Genomic DNA, 26,026 nt, shown 5'->3' with positions numbered 1-26,026 from the left:
TCTATGCTGTCTGGTCAAAAAAAGTGACATTGTTGCCACCCATAGCATTGAATGCAAGGGAAGCCAAGGAGCATTTGGCCTCCCTTGATAATTTTTTCTATAAAATAGCCAATCAACGTTGAGCTAAACTGTGAGCTCAGCTGTGAATGGTCCTGGCGCACCAAAAAAAAGAAGTCTCAAGGTAAGCCAGTTTGGATTTGGCTTCAGACCAATCACGTCACATTAGAAGCCAAACATCATTGACAGAAAACTTGAATTGTTGCATCCCACTGTGTCGTCCTCCAGTGGCTAGCTAGCTAGAATTGGCACATTCCTAAATTAGCAATGGATAGAGAATTGGACTTGCGCTTTACTTAATTATCCGTACTGGCCAATGATTATAATGGCAATTCTGATCCAACAATAAATTCATACATTGTGTACCTGAACCGAGAGGATGGAAGTTCAACATGTAGCTAGATGTAGTAATGTTAGGTTAATGTTAACTAGCTGGCCTGGCGCATCATTGCCAATGAAAGGAAGTTAGGCTAGTGAGCAAGTATTTTAGCCAGGTAGCCTAGGACAACAAAAAAATAAAAGTGTATGACAGAGTCATAGATCGTTTAGGCAACATGAAAGTGGAGGATGGCATTGGCATTTCTAAGGTTGGGTGTAGGGTGAGTCAACATGTTTTTCTACTTGCACGCATACACACAGAAATCAGAACCATGGACAGCTACATCATATTTAGCTTACATTGGTTGGACTACATTTTTTTTGTATCTTTTAGTTGTTACTGTATTAGACTAATAAGCATAGGTGATTAGATGATGTTGAAATGGTGCTGGAATAGTGGAGGCAGCTCTTGTTTTCTTTGTGACTTGCGGTAACTCTGTGGTTCTAAATCAATAGTTATTTAGTGGTCTGAAAATGACAGAAACATTAACTTGCTTGACCATGCTGTAGGTCATGTAACTGTTACATGCAATATCTTTTGTGGACTTCATCAGACAGAGGTTACTCTCCTGTTTTGTGATGAAACAAAGCTGTCGTTGAATCTATATTACGGTGTCAAGGCATATGAACTAACAGATCATATAGCAAACAACGCAATGATCACAACACATAGGTTGTAATATGGCTTTTTTCCCCCCCGGCTTGGCTTCCCCAGTGATTTTACCCACGCACCGCTACTGGATGCGAGTGCACAACTGTTTAAATGGGAAAGCGTAGTTATGTTTTTGGAATACTCTTAGCTACTTACTTAGGCCCATTGCTCCTCAAGGAGTATTCGCCATCTATGATCAACGAGTACAGTTGTACTGTTGCCCCCCCCCCCCACAATTATTTTTTACAGATTGCGCCTGCCAGTCTTACGCATAACCTAACCCATCCTCCTTTATCCGGGCTTGGGACCGGCTTGTAGCTTTTTTGAGAAAGCACTAGACGGCGTTTGTGGAACATTTCTTTAATATAAATTACCGACTGGTTGGTTTTGCCATTTAAAAAGTTGTGCCTGCTCACATGATGAATGGGCAGGATCGCTAACACATCCTTGTCCATGTGTACAACAGGTGCTACCTCAAGTAAAAGTAGTTTTTCATGACTTGACAGTGTCATTTTGGCACGATCACGTCAGTGTTTCTAAATTAAGAAATATTGGAAAATATATTAGAAATACATAATGTGATCTATGTGCAATAAGCCTATTTGCTGACCAATTTTGACAAGCTCCTATTGCCTTGCATTCAAAAAAAGGCACGGCATCCTCCGCATAATACTGCACTTCTAGTAGTCAGAGCCAACGCTCGGGTTGGCCATATCACTCACCCTATTTTTCTCTGTTTAAACCAACTGAAAAGATCTGCTAGCAGAATTCATTTTCATTCCAGTGCCTTCAGCCAGCAAAATAAACAGTGTCTATGATATACTTATAATAATAAATATGCATTTTATAATAATATTACTTATATAATGTCATTTCAGAAGTTAGTGACTTTGTGTAGGGGGCTTCCACAGCCTCTACAAGCCTGTGAGGTCTACAATGGCCTTGATGAAAATGGTATCATCCCTAAGGTAGGAGCTCTTGCCTGCCAGTTTAGCTAATGGGCAGAAGAGTGGGCAGCCACTGGCTATGTTCATCTCACTGATTGGCCGCTGGAAAGAGGTGGAGCTGACATCAGGTCGGAACGCGTCAATAATATGCTCCCTGTTATTCTGATCCAGCAGCATCAGAGTCACCTATAGGGAAGAGAATGAGTAGGGAGACTTCATATTTAGTTTGCTTTCTAATGCAGTCGGTTGTAGTTAATTATGTTAGACATAAGTAAGATCAAGTTAATATGACAGATGGAGTTGAATATGGAATCAGAAAGGTAGAGAAACTCACTTTCTGACTGAAGGGCCATTTGAGCAGAGCGTCACACTTGCCCCTCATCACCACAAAGAAAAGAGAAAGGTGTGTCCCTCGACCTGTTCCGTCCCCATTCAGATACAGTCTCAGACACATCTTATAGCCATATTTACTGGAATAGAACGCTGTGGGAGAAGATACACTTCTTTAGACAGGCCCTCAGTATCTGCCGCTAACTAACACTCACAAGGAAAACATGAGTACATAAATGTGTATTGGTATGGTATATTTATGATACATTAAAGAGTAAGGATACGCAGGTGTAGAGAATAACATATAATCAGCGTGGATCTAACCTGGTGAGAACATGGCGGGTGTTCGCCCGGCCACAGCGTCCTGCCGGCGGCGTGAGAAGTCAGCGATCTTCCAAACAAACACACCGTCAAAGGTGCAGAATTGGAGCTCCCTCAGAGTCTGGTCTGTCTCGGCTAGCTGTAGATCCCGCATGGTGAGAGTACGCTCTAGTTGACGCACCTTGTTGCTGAGGTTCTCAATCTTGTCCTGGTCTAGTCGATGTTGTCGCGAGAAGGCCTCTAAAGTGAGAGAGCTCCTCTCTACTTCTCTGTTCAGTACACACACTATATTCTCCAGCACTGTCACCTGCAGGACCACAAGGGGAGAACAGAGAACACAATGAATACCAACCCTACACTATGTGTTGCTGTATCTTCAACAACTTCATATGGACAAATATTCAGGTCATCTATTAAAGTTAAATAACAACACAGTACATGTAGGACGCCAGTCTGTTTCATAATTTACCAGCTTGATTATCATTGCCCCCGTCACAAACGAGGAGGGACAACACCCACCACATTTGGGCTGCTAAATTTAGACACAGACTAGCTTCTGTAGTTTTCCTAGCTTTCCTACATAGCAAACATCCGCTCAAATGAGACCCACCTTATGGTCAAGGCCACTGGTCTGTCCAGAGACAGCGGTTCCGCCCCCAACTGTGGCTGCAGCTCCCTCCTCAGGAGCGCGGTACAGGCCAAGCCCAGAGTCATCCTGCCAATCCCCCGGCCCCGGGGCCTCTGGACGCTGCAGCCGCACCATAGACGTCGCCAGGATCAGACGCATGTGCTCCATGATGCTCGTCTGCTCGTGGTCACTGTGCTTTCCATTATCAATCTGCGGTGACACAAGGCGTTTAGCACACCCAGTTAACTAGTCTGTATCATACTGTTCAGTGTCAATTTCAGATGCCCTTCAATATTCAGATTAAAGCTGGAATTCAATTGTAGAGGGCTGCACATAAATATAATTTACTCTCTACAAACACTAGATGTCTCTTTTTTGAGACATGGCTCTCTTAAGGGTGTGTCCAATACCCAAGGTTAGATCTAAATCAGATATACACTGAACAAAAATATAAACGCAACATGTAAAGTGTTGGTCCCATGTTCCATGAGCTGAAATAAAAATTCTCAGAAATGTTCCATACTCAAAAATACAAAAATATTCTCTCTCAAAATTTGTGCGCACATTTGTTTACATCCCTGTTAGTGAGCATTTATCCTTTGCCAAGATAATCCATCCACCTAACAGGTGTGGCATATCGAGAACTTGATTAAATAGCATGATCATTACACAGGTGCACCTTGTGCTGGGGACAATAAAAGATCACTAAAATGTGCTCTTTTGTCACACAATACAAAGCCACAGATGTCTCAAGTTGAGTAAGCATGCAATTGGCATGCTGACTGCAGGAATGTCCACCAGAGCTGTTGCCAGAGAATTTAATGTTAATTTCTCTACCATAAGCCGCATCCAAAGTAGTTTTAGAGAATTTGGCAGTACGTCCAACCGGCCTCAGAACTGCAGACCACGTGTATGGCGTCGTGTGGGTGAGCGGTTTGCTGATGTCAATGTAGTGAACAGAGTGCCCCATGGTGGAGGTGGGGTTATGGTATGGGCAGGCATAAGCTACGGACAATGAACACAATTGCATTTTATCGATGGCAATTTGAATGCACAGAGTTATCGTAATGACATTCCGAGGCCCATTTTTTAAGGTATCTGTGACCAACAGATGCATATCTGTATTCCCAGTCATGTGAAATCCATTGATTAGGGCCTAATGACCGTATTTCAAATGACTGATTTCCTTATATGAACTTTACCTGAGTAAAATCTTTGAAATTGTTGCATGTTGCATTTATATATTTTTCAGTATAATAGTCATCTTTGCACCCCAACAATGGGCAAGTTTCTCTCGATCTACAAGGCTACAAATATAGGCATATTTATTTGACTAACAAATGAGGTCATAGGAAGGTCAGGTCATAGGAAAATATACATCTGTTCCCTCTATGACAAACAAGAAACCAGTACTAAAGAGCTTTCTGGGACATTATGTTCAAAGATTTTCAAACATCTAAGGCATCATCATATAGATAAGGTTTTATCTGATTAGATATAATTGATCTTCTACACATACCACAGCCTTGCAGCCAACCTCACTGAATGGACATGCAGTCTTAGACTTGGCACAGGATCTGCTGTGATCTAGAAACTGAAGGGAAAGAACAGAAAGAGAAAGGTCAGGGTTATGAAGATGAATGGGGGCAAACCCTGAAAATACCCACCATCATTTCAAATGTGAACGTTGACAGTTGAGAGACAGGTTATTTTGATCTAAGTTCAAAGGTCCAACTCAAATGGAAAGTGCAACTACCTTTTTAGTTGTGTTATGAGAAGACTTTATAGTAAGACCGACTTCTAAAGAGTTATAAATGATTAACATAGGCCATTCTGTTCATGCTCTGGCCTCCCACAGGAAAAAAAAAAAATACTACAGTATACCGTAGTTCTTTTGCAGACTTTACTGTAGTATTCACTAATGTACAGTGAATACTGTAGTATTTACTGCAGTGTTTTGAAGACATTAATTCAAATGTTATTTGTCACATGCGCCATAAACAACAAGTGTAGACTAACAGTGCAATGCTTACTTACAGCCCCTTCCCAACAATGCAGAGAGAAAGAAATTACTGAAGTACTTAATATTGTGTTTTGCGGACATTACTGTAGTATGCTGTATACTATAGTCTTGTTTTATTAGGTTTTAAATTATTTTATTTGTAATCTTGTCGTTGCTTTCTCCTAAAAGAAACTTACTGGACAAACTAAAAGAGCAAATTGTCCATAACCTGTATATAGGTAGGACTGTGGTCTGAACGGTTAGAAAAGAGCAAAAGTGTGGAACCTATAACCTGTAGGCAACACAATATATGGTCTATACTTGGCATGTAGGTTTTCCAGTTATGGGTGGCACACATTCGGAAATGGGGGAGGGGACCCACATGCAAATACAGGTTCCATTGATGACTGACTAGCACTCTTCTGGAAACCCAGCAATTGACTATATTGTTTACATATCCTTTCTTACTGCCTTGTTTTTTGGTTGCCTGGTTACTACATGATCGAGGGATACTACAGTGTGTAGAATAATATTCTACAGTATACTACAACATTCTATAGTAAGCACTACACAATCGAGGGATACTAGTGTGGACTATAGGATTCTACAGTATACTACAGTTTACTACGGAATTCTATAGTAAGTACTACAGTATTCTATAGTAAACTGTAGTATTTTTATGTGGGCTACTCTTGGCAAGGCAATAATGCATCCTTATTGAAAGCAGAAACAGTATGGCACCAACAACGCTATGAAATAAGATTAACTGACCTAAAAATTTAACTAAATTACATTTTATTAATTTAGCAGATGCTCTTACCCAGAGCGACTTAACGGGAGAAATTACGATAAGTGCCTTGCTCAAGGGCACTGACAGATTTTTCACCTAGTCGTCTCGGGGATTCGAATCAGCCCACCGCTCTTAACAGCTAGGCTACCTGAAAGGTCAGAGGTACAGTAGAGCATAGGGCTGTGCGGTATACCATATTTTACTATATACACAGGTATTTATGCACGAACCGGTTTGGGTTTTTACTTTACCTTCTATAACGGTATTTGAATGTTTGGTTTGTTAAATGTGATACGCCATGTGTAACGTCCATTTTTCCTCCACTCTCTCTCAAGGAGCGCATTTGTTGTAGTCTGCATGGTTAATGCAGCACATGCAACAATGATGACAATAATGCTGTTTCCACTTTGATCTTAATATAAATCCACAAGCGTTCTATAATTACAATATTAGTTTGTGTTTATCCCGTCCTCTCTATCCCCTCCTCTCTTCTCCAGACCATTTCCGGAGACCTTCTCCCCTACTTCACCAACTCATCCTTGACTGCTGACTACGTCCCTTCCGTCTTCAAGAGAGCGAGAGTTTCACCCCTTCTCAAAAAACCTACACTCGATCCCTCCGATGTCAACAACTACAGACCAGTATCCCTTCTTTCTTTTCTCTCCAAAACTCTTGAGCGTGCCGTCCTTGGCCAACTCTCTTGCTATCTCTCTCAGAATTACCTTCTTGATCCAAATCAGTCAGGTTTCAAGACTGGTCATTCAACTGAGACTGCTCTTCTCAGTGTCACGGAGGCTCTCCGCACTGCTAAAGCCAACTCCCTCTCCTCGGCTCTCATCCTTCTAGACCCATCTGCTGCCTTTGATACTGTGAACCATCAGATCCTCCTCTCCGAGTTGGGCATCTCCGGCGCGGCTCACTCTTGGATTGCGTCCTACCAGGTGGCGTGGCGAGAATCCGTCTCCGCACCACGTGCTCTCACTACTGGTGTCCCCCAGGGCTCAGTTCTAGGCCATCTCCTATTCTCGCTATACAAGTCACTTGGCTCTGTCATATCCTCACATGGTCTCTCCTATCATTGCTACGCAGATGACACACAATTAATCTTCTCCTTTCCCCCTTCTGATAACCAGGTGGCGAATTGCATCTCTGCATGTCTGGCAGACATATCAGTGTGGATGACGGATCACCACCTCAAGCTGAACCTCGGCAAGACGGAGCTGCTCTTCCTCTCGGGGAAGGACTGCCCGTTCCATGATCTCGCCATCACGGTTGACAACTCCATTGTGTCCTCCTCCCAGAGTGCTAAGAGCCTTGGCGTGACCCTGGACAACACCCTGTCGTTCTCCGCTAACATCAAGGCGGTGACCCGATCCTGTAGGTTCATACTCTACAACAGTCGCAGAGTATGACCCTGCCTTACACAGGAAGCGGCGCAGGTCCTAATCCAGGCACTTGTCATCTCCCGTCTGGATTACTGCAACTTGCTGTTGGCGGGGCTCCCTGCCTGTGCCATTAAACCCCTACAACTCATCCAGAACGCCGCAGCCGTCTGGTGTTCAACCTTCCCAAGTTCTCTCACGTCACCCCGCTCCTCCGCACACTCCACTGGCTTCCAGTTGAAGCTCGCATCTGCTACAAGACCATGGTGCTTGCCTATGGAGCTGTGAGGGGAACGGCACCTCCGTACCTTCAGGCTCTGATCAGTCCCTACACCCAAAGAAGAGCACTGCGTTCATCCACCCATGGCCTGCTCGCCTCCCTACCTCTGCGGAAGCACAGTTCCCGCTCAGCCCAGTCAAAACTGTTCGCTGCTCTGGCACCCCAATGGTGGAACAAGCTCCCTCACGACGCCAGGACAGCGGAGTCAATCACCACCTTCCGGAGACACCTGAAACTCCACCTCTTTAAGGAATACCTGGGATAGGATAAAGTAATCCTTCTAACCCCCCCCCCCCCTAAAAAGATATAGATGTACTATTGTAAAGTGGTTGTTCCACTGGATATCATAACGTGAACGCACCAATTTGTAAGTCGCTCTGGATAAGAGCATCTGCTAAATGACGTAAATGTTTATTACATCTGCAAACAGCTAGTTTGTAATTTCTTAACAAGTTAAATCGTGTTAGCCACTAATGCTAATTGCTAGTTAGTACTTTTATTAGCTAGTTAGCTAGCCAGCTGAGCTAGCTAATACAGTCTGCTATCAGTACTGATGGAGGCTTAAATCAGCATGTTGTTTGTGCAACAGTATCTTCTAAATCAAAGAGGAATAGGCGAAGCATGAAATGCTGGCTATATGAATACAGATTTAATGTAGACAAAGATTATAGGGTCCCCTAGGAAACACTGAACATCACTTTGGTGGGGGGGGAGTATGAAATGTATGCATTCACTACTGTAAATCGCTCTGGATAAGAGCGTCTGCTAAATTACTAAAATGTAAAAGGTTCCTACCCTGTCACATTAACTCTTCCATGGTATTTTCATTCGTTGACATGTCAAGCAACACTGTATTCAAAGTGCCCACTATTATTTATATTCTAACTATATAATTATAATTATCATGGAAATAGAATGTTTCGAAAAGTTCACCCAAGTGTTTTGATCTAAATCACAATTGCAACATTTGGATAAAAATAAGGCCTAGTATTTTTGTTCATATCGTGGCAGTGGGGGAAATGATCTCAAATGAGTGCAGGAAATGCAGAAATAGATGGAAATGCAGGAAATTATTTTAGGTTGAAGTTGAACAGTATAAAACAATCCAAATGGAAAAAGACCCATTGAAATAATTTAGAATATAAACTCAGCAAAAAAAGAAACGCCCCTTTTTCAGGACCCTGTCTTTCAAAGATATTTGGATTTTTACGAATTAAGTTCACAGATCGTCATTGTAAAGGGTTTAAACACTGTTTCCATGCTTGTTCAATGAACCATAATTAATGAACATGCACCTGTGAGACGGTCATTAATACACTAACAGCTTACAGACGGTAGGCAATTAAGGTCACAGTTATGAAAACTTAGGACACTAAAGAGGCCTTTCTACTGACTCTGAAAAACACCAAAAGAAAGATACTCAGGGTCCCTGCTCATGTGCGTGAACGTGCCTTAGGCATGCTGCAAGGAGGCATGAGGACTGCAGATGTGGCCAGGGCAATAAATTGCAATGTCCGTACTGTGAGACGCCTAAGACAGCGCTACAGGGAGACAGGCTGGACAGCTGATCATCCTAACAACACCTGCACAGGATCGGTACATCCGAACATCACACCTGCTGGACAGGTACTGGATGGCAACAACAACTGCCCGAGTTACACCAGGAACGCACAATCCCTCCATCAGTGCTCAGACTGTCCGCAATAGGCTGAGAGAGGCTGGACTGAGGGCTTGTAGGCCTGTTGTCCTCACCAGACATCGTCGGCAACAACGTCGCCTATGGGCACAAACCCACCGTCGCTGGCCCAGACAGGACTGGCAAAAAGTGCTCTTCACTGACGACTCGCTGTTTTGTCTCACCAGGGGTGATGGTCGGATTCACGTTTATCATCGAAGGAATGAGTGTTACACCGAGGCCTGTACTCTAGAGCGGGATCAATTTGGAGGTGGAGGGTCCATCATGGTCTGGGGCGGTGTGTCACAGCATCATCGGACTGAGCTTGTTGTCATTGCAGGCAATCTCAACACTGTGCGTTACAGGGAAGACATACTCCTCCCTCATGTGGTACCCTTCCTGCAGGCTCATCCTGCAAAGAGCCTGGATCTCAATCCCATTGAGCACATCTGGGACCTGTTGGATCAGAGGGTGAGGGCTAGGGCCATTCCCCCCAGAAATGTCCAGGAACTTGCAGGTGCCTTGGTGGAAGAGTGGGGTAACAATGCAGAGCAAGAACTGGCAAATCTGGTGCAGTCCATGGGGAGTAGATGCACTGCAGTATCTAATGCAGCTGGTGGCCACACCAGACACCGACTGTTACTTTTGATTTTGACCCCCCCCTTTGTTCAGGGACACATTATTCAATTTCTGTTAGTCACATGTCTGTGGAACATGTTCAGTTTATGTCTCAGTTGTTGAATCTTGTTATGTTCATACAAATATTTGCATATGTTAAGTTTGCTGAAAATAAACGCAGTTGACAGTGAGAGGACGTTTCTTTTTTGCTGCGTTTGTGTTGCCACCCTAGGGTCACACACTATTCAAAAAGCAAATTTCTGAACTTTTATTAACCAAAAACATAAAATAACATCAAATAACCGTCCAAAATTTGAATAATACCATATGATATGATATTTTGTCCATATCACCCAGCCCTAGTAGAGCACAGACCTTTTCCCGTGGGATCTTTTTCTTTCCACAGTCCTTGCACTGCATGGGAAACTTCTGGCAGATGTCATCATGAGCCTGTAACACATGAGGAGTGGCATTGGTAAGATAATCAGTTCATCCCAGAGAGTAAGGAGGACATTCCATACGCATCTCTTCACAATCTTACTCTAAAGTACTGGGGCTAATTGTACATTTGTTGGCCATTGGTGTTCTCCAGATAAGCGCCCTCACCTTGATCTGCTTGAAGTTGAAGGAGACTTTGCAGTACTTGCAGTTCAATGTTCTTTCTTCACATTCTCTCTCGTTATGCCTCTCTTTTTCACTGCGCAGGATGAGGACCTGGCAGGCTTCACATGGTACGCGCTCATACTCGCACTTGCCCTCGTGTTGTGCCTAGAAACAAAAATAAAAGACACTATTCAAACAAATTCATCACACGCAGCCCAGATTGTAAACACATGGACACAAGCTTTGAGAGGAAGAATGGTACACCACATTTGAAAACCCTCAGAACCAAATTGAGTAGTTTGACAGCACTTGTTAGATTTAGTGCACAATGAGGTTTAGTTCTGGGTTTTGAGATTATACCATAAAGGACAGTTATTCCTTATCAGACTTTATGTAAATTCCTCAAACTAAATGGAGTGGCGTTATTACTGGTCTTAGAATTTGCATTGAAGTTGAATGGTACTCGAATTGTAGTTAGGTTTAACACCTGACATTTACTTATGAGTGTACTGTGGCAGGAAATGTAGTTTACAATGACTATAAACTTGTGCATAGATCCCTTTCCTGCAGTCAAATGACCGGATCACCCTCGAGTGGCCTCATGGGTGGAATGTTATTATTAATGTTCATAATTAATAAACTTATTTTTTTTTATACGCTGAAAATCCTGTGTTTCTATGTCAAATGGTTTTGCTATATTTCATTCTTCTGTGGTATATAAAGTGTAATACTGGGATGCACCCCAGTTAACAATTGATTGTGGTTGTTGCAACAGTTGAACCCAGCAGATAAGCAGGCAGTTAGGGACGTTTTCAAGTTGAAATACAAACATCCCCCTCTGAGCGGGAAGCATGACAAGAGCGTGGGGTCTGGGAGTATTTGTGAGGGTGTGCAAAGTAAGCCTGTGTCTACTAACTAAAGTATTTGGCATTCATGAAACGCAAACACAATACTACTGCACAGTTCATGCAGTAACAAGCATATTATAACTGAACATTTACTATGCTTTGTTTTTCTTTGTCTCATCTCAAAACATGTGGTAGGGTAAAGGAGGGTGGGTTGGAGAGGGTGTATGGCATTTCTGCTCTATGGAATCACTCCTCCCTGAGCATCAGTGGGAGCAGCAGAACTGGTGAGTACACATCTATTTTCTTCATTTTGACCTGGGACTAACCATACAGGCATGTCCCACTGTAGGCTTCTATGACTAACTCTTACCATAAACAAACCCAAATATAGCTCCACCCAACCCTAACTTTAACCAACAACAACAAAACGTTTAATTAACATCACTCCCTGAATGGACAAAGGTTCAGCCCATGCCTGGTTGGTGAGCAACAGTATATATCTTCCCATTCCCCAGTGTATCAAAGTATGTGACATTGAATGAGGTTTGTCTTTCATTTCTCCATCTTGACATATCACACTAAAAAGGTCAGAGAAACCCCACACATCACATCTGTTCTGCATGATTTAAAAAATACTGGTAACACTGTAGAGCATCTACAGACTATCCACTAACCCTAACCCTTATTCTAAACCTAACCCTTATTCTAAACCTAACCCTTATTCTAAACCTAACCCTTATTCTAAACCTAACCCTTATTCTAAACCTAACCCTTATTCTAAACCTAACCCTGTAGAGTATCTACAGACTATCCACTAACCCTAACCCTTATTCTAAACCTAACCCTTATTCTAAACCTAACCCTTATTCTAAACCTAACCCTTATTCTAACCCTAACCCTGTAGAGCATCTACAGACTATCCACTAACCCTAACCCTTATTCTAAACCTAACCCTTATTCTAAACCTAACCCTTATTCTAAACCTAACCCTTATTCTAACCCTAACCCTGTAGAGCATCTACAGACTATCCACTAACCCTAACCCTTATTCTAAACCTAACCCTTATTCTAAACCTAACCCTTATTCTAACCCTAACCCTGTAGAGTATCTACAGACTATCCACTAACCCTTATTCTAAACCTAACCCTTACCCTGTAGAGTATCTACAGACTATCCACTAACCCAAACCCTTATTCTAAACCTAAGCATTATTCTAAACCTAACCCTAACAGTAACCTAGCAAGCATTTGCTTGTCAGCAGCTAGTTTTCTTGATAGTATGATCATCTGTAAAGCATCTACAGATGGTCACACTTCATTTGGATAGTCTAAACAAACAGAGGTTTAGCTAATCAGCAAGTTGGCAGGGTCACATTCATCTACACGTATGCAAAAAATGATCTCCTGAATCAGCCCTACTGCGGTGTAGATACGGTTAGTACTAGTATCACTACTTTCCCCCCCCCCCCATGTTAAACTACTGTTGATTTGCAGTACACTATAGGCTAAACTTCTACCCACAGCTTAGAGACATACATGTACCGGTATCAATCATTACCCAAAACCCCCTTTTCACTGCATTAGCATAGACAAGCATGTCACATATAATTGACAGTCTTGACATCCCTTTTATAACCCAAACATAATATTTATATGCTGTATAAGAAGCAAATACAACACTCTGACCAAATAAAAAAGGGAAATGGCCTTTTAGAAACATCCCCCTCACTGACATGCCTTGTATTATACAACAGTGCATGTTTTTTAACCATCAGAGCTGTAGGGCAAAGTTCCTTCCACAAAAAAATACTTCCCTCCTGTTTTTAAGGCACTAAAGTCAAAGGACATTTTGAGATGTGTAGTATAGCAGCCAGTATCATTATTATGACTATTATTGCACCGAATACTGTAAACATGGTTAATCTAGCCGTGGGAGACTTCGGTACTTTCCACTTTCCGCCTCAGTGTGCCAGTCAAAGCATGCAGGGACTTTCCAGGCTGAGCCTTAATGAGACAAAGGCATCCTGTTTCAAACCGAAAGTTCAAAATCTGTGCTAAATCAGGCACCACAAATTCAATAGTAAACCAACAGTTATGAATTTAAGTCCTTACTATACCTCATATTCTTTGATGCAACCTGTCCAAGAGCAGCCCCCATTGAAACATTTGGCAGGCAGGCTGGCAATTTCTCTACCAGCTGCATTGTCTGGAAAAGCCTTGGGGGGGGAAACAAGAACAAAGAGTACTGTAATTACATAGCTGTCTGGTTCACTGTGAGCTGTCTAGACAACGTGGGGTTGTGGTTGGTGCCTAGTGAAGAAATATGGCCTACCTAAGCAGGGAAATTTACTACATAGTTCACTTCTCCCCCCTCAAGTTTCATTCTCTTCCTCAAGCTTTGAACTGTAATGAATCGGAATCTTGTGAATGAAAACACTCTCCAGTATTGACGTCGTTTTTTTCGCCAGGAGCAACATGATTCACCAGTGATATTCTTACAAGTCAAATGAATGGTACAAATGCTTACCTCATTACTATTGAGAATGGACTGGGGCTCCTCGTATATCTCCTCCTGTCGACAGGCTTCACAGGGCTTGGGTCCAGAGCTGATGATGGAGACATACGTCATGGGATTTTACAGTTAAACATGATTTCAGTGGATTAGCCTCACCTGATCCACTACCAGCATCTCTGATGATCACCAGTGGGATATAAAGCACAGGGCTAAACTAGAAAGATGAATCATGTACAGTGGGGGAAAAAAGTATTTGATCCCCTGCTGATTTTGTACGTTTGCCCACTTACAAAGAAATGATCAGTCTATAATTTTAATGGTAGGTCAAATACTTTTTCCCCCCACTGTAACTAAGTAGCACTTTGCAAAATACATTACACTTTTGTTGGGCAAGTCATGTCAAGAGTGGGATAAAAATAGGTGATACTCAGATCTACAACAAGACACTAATAACAGGTATTAACAACACCAGAATTAGAGAGCACGGGCAAGACATACAGTACAGGGACAGGCGCATCAGTATGCAAGGCAACAAATTACCTTCCACGTACTCCTTCACTCATAGCTTTTCCCAGTACAGATTCTATGTGGTCTGAACTTTGATAATGATTTCTTTACATTTCACAAGTCAGAAATGTCCAGTCTTGAACATACTCCAATAACTCACTGATAATCAGGTGATTAATCAGGACATCCCGTAACTACGTAACGCTGATGCTCAACTCCATTCCATCTTCTTTCATTTCCACTGCACGTTTTTGACTGGAGTTAGCAAATTAAAGGGGCAAAAATATTGCTCTCTCATTTGTAGCAGCATATGAATTATAAAAGATTCCATGATTCCACTCCTCTTTAAAGGACTAAAGATGTGACAAAACGTTAAGATCATTGTTAAAAAGAAGGGGGAATCACAGAAGAAAAAGGTGCTCAAAGCTAAAAGAACACCAGTGTGTTAATGATGAGATTAAAAAACATAAATAATTAGGCAGTGTGATATGGAGAGTAAAAACACTGCTGGTGAGTTGACATCTTGAGTAGTAATCAGCAAGAGCAGCTTGGTCCAGTGTTACCACCTCCAGAGGTAAAATCCATTCCAGATAATCCCAGTGGAGGCTGGACCTGCATTAGTGTTGATCATCTGACAGCACTACCACACTCCCACCGCAGACAGACACACAGTCCATGATGGCTCATCAAGTGGAAGGGTGAGATGCTGATGGGAAAACAACAACACCACAGAGAGACGCTGCAGTACTGCAACTACAGCAGGACAGGGTGGGGTGGAGCAGCATGCTCAGTGAGAAAGGGTTTTTAAAGGTGGGGGAAAGAGCAGGGTTTGCAGAGCCGGGAGAGTGGCTGAGGTCCTGTAGGCTACCTGGTGAGCAGTTTGAAACAGTGGACACAGAAGCGATGTCCACACTGAGCCTGGACCGGCTTCCTCAGGACCTGGTGACACTGCTGGCATTGGTACTTAGTTTCCATGGAAACAGCCAGCACATTCTTCGGTATCCCTTGGAGGGAGGAGTCTAAAGAGGGCAGGGCCATGCTCCTCCATCAACTTCTGATACAGCTTCCTGTGTAAACAAACATCAAATACTTATGAGTAGATAGAGCAACTGCAGCGAATCCCCCTACCAGGTCACTGCAAGTTTAGGCTAGCTACAGAACTCAAAACAGTTATGTTTATTCATTTGCAGCTGTTGCACGTGCGATGCATGCACAGTTCAGTTGTGCACCCCCCTAACACATCCACATACAACTTCTGCACATCATTTTTATACTATTCTTGTAATACTATCAAAGGGTAAAGTGATGTCCCTTCAAGACATCTTGTGAAAGAGAAATAAGATGTGAAAGGGGATGTATTGTGAAACAAATAGGCCTACCAGCTGCCAGTTGGGTAAAGTAGAATAAAGGCCATTGTAGAATGAATACACAAGGTCTGGCTTGTGGGTTGCTTTGTACAGAGGTAAGAATGAGAAAGCATTTAGCAAAACTTGTGATCCTGCATGTGATACTTCACATGTTTTGTCATATGACACAGCTGGGAAGAACTAGGCTAAATGTGGGTTGTGATGAACAAAACTGTGATGACAAGTGCATGACTTGGCAGTAAAGTACAACAGATTACAACCCTATTTCATACAATATACCAGTGGTGACCTGCCATTAAGGGCAGGTGGGGCTCGTTATAATTTTTTTAAACTAGTAATAATTGAAAAATAAAGCATGTTCTTTTGGCATTAATTGATGTCACAAATCAGTTGCAAACAAAGTTAACTTTAAAAAAAAATTAAGAGCCATATACACACATGGTTTGGTTCTTGAGTAAGGCAGCTCCAAAATGCAGATGATTTCAGTCCATTTCAGTGCTTACTGTGGTGGAGGGGCAGCCAGCGAAAATACAGAGCATAGGCGTTGGTAATCTTTGTCGTGATTGGCTCAGTGTTCTGTCCCTCATGGGGACACTAAATCATTGCAGATCTACAGGGAGAGCTAGGCTGTTCAAACACCCTTGGGTGTTGCCATAGAGTTACATTAGAAGTGCCCATCCAAGAAGGCCAAGGTCATTGGCCACAGATAAAATGATGTCAAATCACGTAATAGCTATCCTAGCTTTGATTGGACTGATCATGTCAACATCATACTTTCAAAATCTTCGCAAGCAAGCTAGCTAGCTAAACAAGCAGTCATCATCATGAATCACATCGACATTCTACTGGCAAATCCTTTTCAATTTTTGACATATGAAGAGAAATTATAGATAAAACGTATCGGTGCTCATCGGCCATAAACATTACACAACAAGTCGGAAATCACAAATTCAAAAATGAGCGGTTTGGAAGGCATAAGTGGTTAACTGCGAGTATCGCAAAGCAATCCCCATTTTGCTTCGCCTGCCTGCTATTCGGTGGAGAGGGTGTGTGGTCCAAGTCTGGGTTTAAAACATCTGTCTGAAAGGTTCTCTTTTCAAGTTTAAAAGGATAAACTTCTGTTGATGTCCATTGAAGTGCTAAAAAAAATAGGCCTACCTCGTCGCAGCTTGTTTGCTTGCACTTGCTTATACTTAGAGCTAAGTGTTAATGATGAGAACAAACATTATGAATTTACTAAACAAATGTAATAAGGTTTGTGTATTGTTCAAAAGTCAAAACTCATGTTGGCATTCATTATTATTGAAGGAGAATGCGGTTCTTATCAAGTTACAGAAATCCACAAGGCGTCAGTAGAAACCATATTTATTTAAGCAAGTCAGCCATATCAGTTATGGTTTTAAAAAAGGCAGTAAATGAGGCTGAATGAACTGTTTCTCTGCCAGACAAGGCTCCGCTGATAGCCAGGTGTAGTGGTGGTAAGTGGTGCTGAAAGGAAAGCGCCACCGTTGGGACAGCTTTATATAGGCCCTAACAGTTTGTGGGCACCGTTTGTCACCGTTATTGTGCAATTAACGTATTGTTTAGTGTTGTGTAGTGGCTTTGCTGGCATGCATCTATAAAAATTGGGTGAATTTGCCCCACCAAGATTTACATGCTAAAATCGCCACTGCAATATATAGCAAGATATTACATTGTAACTGCAGCATTATTAAAAGTTTTAGGCTTGATTGATTCTCCATCGAAACCATATCAGTAGGACAGGCCAAGCGGAGAAAAGATGGCCCGTGTAAAACAGAATTATAAAAACGGCAAAACACATTACTGGTATCCTGGAGACCCCAGCGTCCCTAGGGATTTGTTCTCCCTAATCAGTAAACCATTGGTAACAGAACATGAGCAGGGCTCTGGTTAAAAGTAGAGTCAGGTAAAGAGAGTTTGCGGTCTGTGGAAATTTATAGATTCCTATACAGGAGAGTGACCACTGTCGTGGACGAATCAGAATTATTTGGATAACATAGATAATTAAGATGTTTTATTAGTATAATATGCTTATTTGAGGTACTTGTCATTAGAAAGTGTCCATTGGACTCTAGTGTCTTTTCAGTTGCATGTCTACCTTAGCTGGGGCTCAGACACTTGGGGCCCAGAGAGGGGAGAGGTCAGATTTGTCTTCATATGTGAATGTGTCTTTACTTATTCTTAAACCATGTGAAGGGATGGCGTGACTAATGGGGAACCAATGACTTGTCTCCACAATGTCTGTGAGCAAGTCACTCCCTCCTTTTCTTTATTGTGGGGAGGATTATGGCAGTAAATGGACCCTTGTATGTCCTCTCTTAGATCTCGTACTTATCCTGTGATAATATATGGCCTAGAGGCTCACTCTCAGTGAGCCTGTCCAGGAGTGGGAACAAGAGGTGTTTTACTGAGGATGGGCCACTATGAGATAGCACTGACAAAGGAGATTTATGATGTATTTTGATAAGAACGCCTAAAAAGCATTCCAGAGGACATGAGCTAATGGTTCTGTTCTATGAAGTACCAGGGAGGGACGGTTCTAGGGGGACCAGATACTGGTCTATATAATGAACCCTGTTGACATAGCAGTTACTGTCTGCTGTGTTTTATTGATATCTGTCATACAAAACGTAACCTTTGTGAACTGTTACTAAGTATCTGTGGTTTGTCAATGTACGTTGAAGGGGGTGTATCGTTGCTATAAAAGATCCCTGTAGCCATTCTGTAATCACCTTCCTGGTTCATTCGAGAGAGTGCATTATTGAAGGTCAAGAACTTTTGCAAAAGTATCTTAAGTATTAAAGATGTAGTTTAACTCGGACTGGTGTGTTTGTAACTCCTCATTTGGTAATGCAGAAATTAGCAACCACACCAGCCCACTGCAAAGGGTTTGTCACACAATTTACCGATCCAATCAAACCAGCTAAGTAGATTCAATGTACAAATTACCTTGACTAACCTCTACCCCCACACATTGACTCAGTACAGGTACCCTGTATTTAGCCTCATTATTGTTATTTTATTGTGTTACTTTTTGTATTTTTTTTAAATGTTACTTTAGTTTGATGGAGCTATTCTACTACTACTTCACAGCTACAAGATGGCACTCTTACTCAGTGGTGGAAAAAGTACCCAATTGTCATACTTGAGTAAAAGGAATACCTAGGATAGGATAAAGTAATCCTTCTAATCCCCCCCCCCCAAAAAAAAGATTTAGATGCACTATTGTAAAGTGGTTGTTCCACTGGATATCATAAGGTGAATGCACCAATTTGTAAGTCGCTCTGGATAAGAGCATCTGCTAAATGACTTAAATGTAAAGTAAAGATATTTTATATTAAGTTGACTCAAGTAAAAGTCACCCAGTAAAATACTACTTCAGTAAAAGTATTTGACTTTATATATAGACTTAAGTATCAAAAGTAAATGTAATTGCAAAAATATCAAAAGTAATTGCTTATATTAAGCAAACCAGAAGGCACAATTTTCAAGTTTATTTACAGATAGCCAGGGTTACACTACAACATGCAGACATAATTTACAAACAAAGCATTTGTTGTTTAGTGAGTCCGCCAGATCAGAGGCAGTAGAGATGACCAGGGATGTTCTCTTGATAAGTGCGTGAATTGGACTATTTTCCTGTCATACTAAGCATTCAAAATGCTTAAATATATAAGTAAAAGTTGTCAACAATATAAATAGTAAAGTACAGATATGCCAAAAAACGACTTAAGTACTACTTTAAAGTATTTTTACACCACTGCAACTTTGCAGCCCCTCCACCAAAAATAAAGTTCCTCTATCACGTTCCTCTTTAAGTTCTTCATTCATCTTTCCAAACCCTAATTGCATGTACTTGTTGGATAGGGTGAATCACTGGCTCTTGCACATGAGGTACACGGTCACTTTATGGATATCATTTTGACAGTAGATATCTATTGTCTTGGCCAGTTTGCTATCTGAGAAAGATTTATCCGATTAAACTAATGGGAGGTGCCATACACAATCCATGACAGATTAGATTTTTTCAATCATTAGCACATCCATTTTATCAACTCTAGTTTCTCAAAATGTATGGCAACTTGACCATCCGGTGATGTTGGGTTGATTTTCAACAGACCTCTGATCATTGGTAGGCTATTTCGTGTAGGCTACAATAAACACAGAGGATCTCAGAATTGAACCAAGGTATGAACGCTCTGGTTTTGAGTCACGAATGTCTGTGCAACTCAAGAATATATTAGCCAAAATACTCAGTATCTCCAGGACAGGCCTACTCATCACAAGTGTACCAGAAAGGAAATTCCGAATTTATACAGCATATGAGAAATAACATAACCGGGGCGCAATCTCACAGTCCTCTGCTCCACACCGTTAAAACATAGCCCACTCAAAAAGCACTGTCAATAGGCCTTCCCACTGACCCTGTAAAGCCAAGGCATTTCTAGATCCGGGCCGAGGTGAACGAAGCCTACTTCTTGGTCTCAGAAAGGCAGCAGCGATGCACTTAGTCATCTGCTACATCCTCCTTCTCCCGCAGCAACCCCAACAGCCGGGCAGAGCCTAATCTCTCCTAGACAGATGGTAGCAGCACCTCTTAACAGACAAAGGGATGTGACAACTAACGAGAAACGTGGTTCCGTGCAGCGTGCAACACTCGAACAGAGTAGAAATAAATTCCAACTGACCAGGGCGCCAATAAAACGTACGCCTAGGTCTATGGAAGGCAAATAGAGATGCACCAAGCCATCAGATGCACCTCTGCTGCATATGCACTGGGTCCCAAATAGTTCTTTGGAAACAAGGACCTAAGAAGATCAACGAAAGTGGCAGTCCATGAAGCAGTCTGACTCCACACACACACTACTGTTTTACATTTTTAACTAGACAAGTCAGCTAAGAACAAATTCTTATTTACAATGGACGGCCTAGACCGGCCAAACCCGGACGACGCTGGGCCAATTGTGTGCTGCCCTATGGGACAGTCTGAATTTGAACCAGGGTGTCTGTAGTGACGCAGTGCCTTAGACCGCTGCACCACTCAGGAGCCCCAGTACAGTGCAGAGACATGGACACCTTACCGCTGTCACACATCCGCCACTCGAGGCCCTGAACATTACATGCTTTCACACAAGTGCACACTATGGGAGAAAGGTCAGAGAATTTGGAAGACCTAATGCAGTCTCATAGTGCAGTGTTTTTATGAACCACTAGGAGGCTAGATTGACTACCAAAAATCTGTGTTAAAGATTGTAAAAAGGAAGTACTTGTACAAATGACAATTGTCAGTGTATACTATACTTGACCGGCAGATGGTAGCTTTTATGCCTTTCCCTAACCCTCACTGAAACTATATCTAACCTTAACCTAACCCGAATTCCTAAACCTAACCTTAATTCATTTCAACCCCCTATACCTAAACTTAATTGTTGTTCTGCAGGTCAAATTTCCACTTCCTTTATGCATGACATCTCATAAATGTGTAGGACTAGGAAAAATCCACTTGAATGCCCCACCAACTCGTATTACAAGTGGGAAGTGGGAAACCTGTCTATCAAGCTGCGTTTTAGTGCTCGTCGGAGCTTCCTATTTCTTAGCTGTGATGTCGGAAATAGGACTTTGTTTCATTCATGTGGTTTTTGGTCCGAACAATTCTTCAACCGATAACATTTTAACATTGCTTATAATAAAGTTTGCTAGCTTGTTTAACATTGACAATATGGTCAAACTAGCTACATTACCCATATTGTAGTTGACAAAAACGGACGTGGTCATCTTTTGGTTGAAAAGGTAAAAGGTCAATGGTGAAACGTCACAACTCAGCAACCCAGGCAACAACATTTTCTCAGTTTCCCCACTTGAAATTCCAGCCTGTAGGGTCGTTCTAGTGAAGAACTTCTGATAACTCATAGCACATGAAAACAGCATATTCTCTGTGCTCCAAGTCACCCATTTGCAGCTCTGACGACATATCACGTCAACAACAAAAGTTGTGTTAACAGAAATAACAAATTGTAATGTGTTTCTAAGCTTTTGAACACATGCTTAAATTGATTTTCGTGCATGCATTTACATTAACGGCTGTGATCATTTTCTAAATTGATAGGTAAAACTGTTCTGTAGCCAGCTAGACAATGTAACCAGCACAGAACACATTAGGCATGTGCCGTCTTGGCAGGTCATTCAGCTAGCTATTTATTTACTGAAACTTCTAATGTACTGATGTTGCCTTTCATCTTCCGTTTGATTCAGAAATCAAAAGCAGCTCTGGATATACTTCTTATGGGCAAAAAATAAAAAAAGAGCAAAACAATCATAGCTAGCTTTTTAATGACCTCTATCCTTGATTGGATTTCCCACTTAAAAGCACATTAATATACAAAACTCATTACGACATAACTGGTAACTACAACCTTCCCACTTGGTCATGAACGCAGCATTAAGACTTGCTTCCATTCAGCCACAAGAGCATTAGTGAGGTCGGGCACTGATGTTGGGCGATTAGGCCTGGCTCGCAGTCAGCGTTCCAATTCATCCCAAATGTGTTCAATGGGAGGTCAGGGCTCTGTGCAGGCCAGTCAAGTTATTCCACACTGATCTCATCAAAGAATTTCTGTATGGAACTCGCTTTGTGGACGGGGGCATTGTCATGTCAAAACAGGAAAGGGCCTTCCCCAAACTGCTTTCACAAAGTTTTAAGCACAGAATCTAGAATGTCATTATATGCTGTAGCATTAAGATTTCCCTTCACTGGAACTACGGGGCTTAGCCCGAACCATGGAAAACCACCCCAGATAATTATTCCTCCTCCACCAAACTAAGGTTGGCACTATACATTCTGGCAGGTAGCGGACTGCCAGATGGTGAAGCGTGATTCATTACTCCAGAGAATGCGTTTCCACATTTCCAGAGTCCAATGGCGGTGAGCTTTACACCACTCCAGCCGACGTTTGGCATTGCGCATGGTGATCTTAGGCTTGTGTGCAGCTGCTCGGCCATGGAAACCCATTCCATGAAGCTCCCAACTTACAGTTCTTGTGCTGACATTGCTTCCCGAGGCAGTTTGGAACAGGGCAGCTCTAGCAGGGCAGAAATTTGACAAACTGACTTGTTGGAAAGGTGGCATCCTATCATGGTGTCACTTTGAAAGTCACTGAGCTTTTCAGTAAGGCCATTCTACTGCCAATGTTTGTCTAAAGTGATTGCATGGCTGTGTGCTCGATTTTATACATCTGCCAGCACCAGGTGTGGCTGAAATAGCCGAAACCACTAACTTGAAGGGTTGTCCACATACATTTCTATATATAGAGTAGCATGGTATTTTTTTGTTCTAGTTTCGTGAGGAATCAGCCATTACAATTGTGTATCATAAGTACAAACGAGAGCAAGGTCAATTATATTATATTGCCAATGTAACCAATACAATAAGATACAATTGATAAGACTGACTTCACGAAGAGAATTTTAATGGCATAAACTAATGAATGTGGCATAGGCTGCGACGTTGACCCTGAAAAAAGTAAACAAGATTGCCATGAAATAATTCTCAAGTAGAGATCCATCCAACAATTCGAGGGACTGTAACGTTTAGGTACGTGTATTTGTCTGTATGTATATGTGTTTCTACCGGACCAAAAAAATACGTATAAACAGTAACGCGGATCTTCCTACTCTGTGCTGCACCCTAAATACGCAGCCATGTTCAGGCAGGCATAGGCTACGATCGAGTCTGAATTCATGCTCAAAAATGCAGTTGCTCCGTGTATGGGTCATCGTCACAATCATCTAACTGCTAGCTAAGTAACCCAAGTGTTATACTCACCAATACGTGCTCCAATGTGATGTTACTGGAACATTTGTAATATAACTTTTTTTGTAATGTAACTTGTAAAGCGGTGCGACAAAAACAACAGTTACACATGGGATAAACAAACGTACAGCCAATAACACAACATGATGGCTCAAACACGTATCATGAAAGTAATGTTTTTGTTTGGTTAGCTTTTGGAAACGTTAACTTGAGCACATAACTTTCCCTAACATCACACTTAACGTTATACATTGTAATATTTGATTTACCTGATATAGTAGGATGGCTAACATTCGATGTTTGCAGATGCGTTGTCTTCTAGCCAAGACATGAAATGCAATCATAATTGAATGTAGCACATAAGGCACACACACAACAGTTCCATTATGAGTGACACCGTCATGACACGTCATCACGTCCGCTTCATTTTCGGTATAATGCGTATGTGCCAGCCACCTCACAACATAGAAATGTTACGTTCACTCCTAGTTTCAAGTCGAAGAAGCACTGGTAGCGGCGCGTTTATGTTCGAAGGTATGTAAGTGGGACTGTATTGTAACTAAATAACCATGGACAATATATATTTCGATAATTAGAGAATGATAATGTATTATTTGTTTTATTTAGCTATAAGGTCGTATAGTAGCGGTTAGCGGAGTGTACCACAACTCCACAGTAGGGGTCCTCCATTATATCACGTCACAGAACTACCGTTTATAAATAGGGCAAACCAGTTTGGTTTCCCCTACTCATCTGTAGATCTACTGCGCGGTCTAGACCAGGGTTTCTCAAGCAAGACGCATCACAACTGCAGCTACCAGATTTATTATACTGCTCAAATATTAGACTATAAATAGTACCTTCCTGTATTATACTTATGCAAAGATGTTGGCATCATTTACTTTATATTCGTATTCTTCTTTTATTTCTTAATGTTGTTGCATTTTCGAGAATGAACCTGCAACTATTCATTTCGTTGGGCTATGTATACCATACATATCCTGTACATACAGTACGACTAATAAAACTTCAAACAAGAAGTGCTCAGAGTGCTGTCAGGGGTTCCCTGAAGCAGCAGGGATAAAACGAACTAAATGAAAATAACTGCAGCAAGGCCAAAATACCTATAATGGAAGAACTGTTTGATAAACAGTTGTGCAATTTTATATTTTCAGTGTCGACAATTCATTTTAGCCGCACATTGTATTCTTAAAAATGTGTAGGGGTTCCCTAGAAAAGGGTACAGTGGGCCTAGTACCCCTTGGACTAGAGTCCGTTTTGTATAGGGCTACAAAACACAGTATTGATTACCTATTCATTGTCATATGATCTCATGAAGTGCAAAGGAAAAACTCCTATCACAACCCACTGGGCACACACTGGTTTGTCACGTGCCAAATACCTTAGCATGAAATGCATACTTACAAGCCCTTAACCAACAATGCAGAATTTTCAAAAGTAAGTAACAAAATATTTGTTAATAAAATAAAAATACAAATGTAAATAAAGTAAGAAAAATAAGTGACACAAAATAAAAAATAACAAGGCTATATACATGGGGTACCTGTACGAGTCAATATGCGGGGGTACATACTATTCGAGGTAATTGGGGTAATATGTACTGTACATGTAGGTAGGGGTAAAGTGACTATGCATAGATAATAAACAGCGAGTAGCAGCAGTTTAAAAACAGGGGTCAATGAAAATAGTTTGGGTAGCCATTTGATTAACTGTTTAGAAGTCTTATGGCTTCGGGGTAGAAGCTGTTAAGGAGCCTTTTGGACCTAGACTTGGCGCTCCGATACTGCCTGCCGTGCGGCACCAGAAAGTACAGTCTATGACTAGGATGGCTGGAGTATTTGACAATTTTTTGGGGGCCTTCCTCTGACACCGCCTGGTATAGAGGTCTTGGATGGCAGGAAGCTTGGCTCCAGTGATGTACTGGGCCATACGCATTACCCTCCGTAGCACCTTGCGGTCGAATGCCGAGCAATTGCCATACCAAGCGGTGATGCAACCAATCAGGATACTCTCAATGGTGCAGCTATAGAACTTTTTGAGCATCTGAGGACCCATGCCAAGTCTTTTCAGTTTCCTGAGGGGATGTTGCTCCACTATAGCCCCGGGATCATTCTCGGACCCCTTTTTCCTGTAGTCCACTATCAGCTCTTTGGTCTTGCTCATGTTGAGGTAGATGTTGTCCTGGCACCACACTGGCAGGTCTCTGACCTCCTCCCTGTAGGCTGTCTCATCATTATTGGTGATCAGGCCTACCACCGTTGTGTCGTCGGCAAA

General features: G+C 41.9%; 2 protein-coding genes across 7 annotated transcripts in view; one reads left to right on the top strand and one right to left on the bottom strand.

Moving 5' to 3' along the window:
• The window catches only part of coq4 (coenzyme Q4 homolog (S. cerevisiae)), a 34,098-nt gene that overhangs the window by 3,082 nt on the left and 4,990 nt on the right, over positions 1–26,026 (top strand). The window contains exon 2 of one of the 5 annotated variants that reach the window (XM_014133949.1): positions 11,707–11,795. The exons of 1 other annotated variant lie outside the window; for it this stretch is intronic. In XM_014133949.1, coding sequence (XP_013989424.1) covers positions 11,707–11,795 — 89 coding nt within the window. 5 annotated transcript variants of the gene reach the window in all.
• On the bottom strand, positions 1,308–24,154 carry traf2b (Tnf receptor-associated factor 2b). Of its 2 annotated transcripts, none has more exons than XM_014135136.2 (11): positions 24,001–24,154; positions 15,402–15,600; positions 14,039–14,117; positions 13,629–13,727; positions 10,667–10,828; positions 10,436–10,510; positions 4,833–4,907; positions 3,296–3,523; positions 2,689–2,992; positions 2,369–2,517; positions 1,308–2,220 (listed from the first exon to the last, which is right to left on the bottom strand). In XM_014135136.2, the coding sequence occupies exons 2-11, from the start codon at positions 15,569–15,571 to the stop codon at positions 2,002–2,004; spliced, it is 1,560 nt and encodes a 519-aa protein (XP_013990611.1). In that variant the 5' UTR covers positions 15,572–15,600; positions 24,001–24,154; the 3' UTR covers positions 1,308–2,001. The 2 variants fall into 2 exon arrangements, with proteins under 2 accessions (XP_013990611.1, XP_013990617.1); XM_014135142.2 differs by having other exon boundaries at positions 14,567–15,600; positions 24,001–24,099.

The sequence above is a fragment of the Salmo salar genome, chromosome ssa01, assembly GCF_905237065.1.
Source record: "Salmo salar chromosome ssa01, Ssal_v3.1, whole genome shotgun sequence".
NCBI lineage: Eukaryota > Metazoa > Chordata > Actinopteri > Salmoniformes > Salmonidae > Salmo > Salmo salar.
The sequence above is the reverse complement of the archived record's forward strand: the minus strand, read 5'-3'. Positions and strand labels throughout refer to the sequence as shown.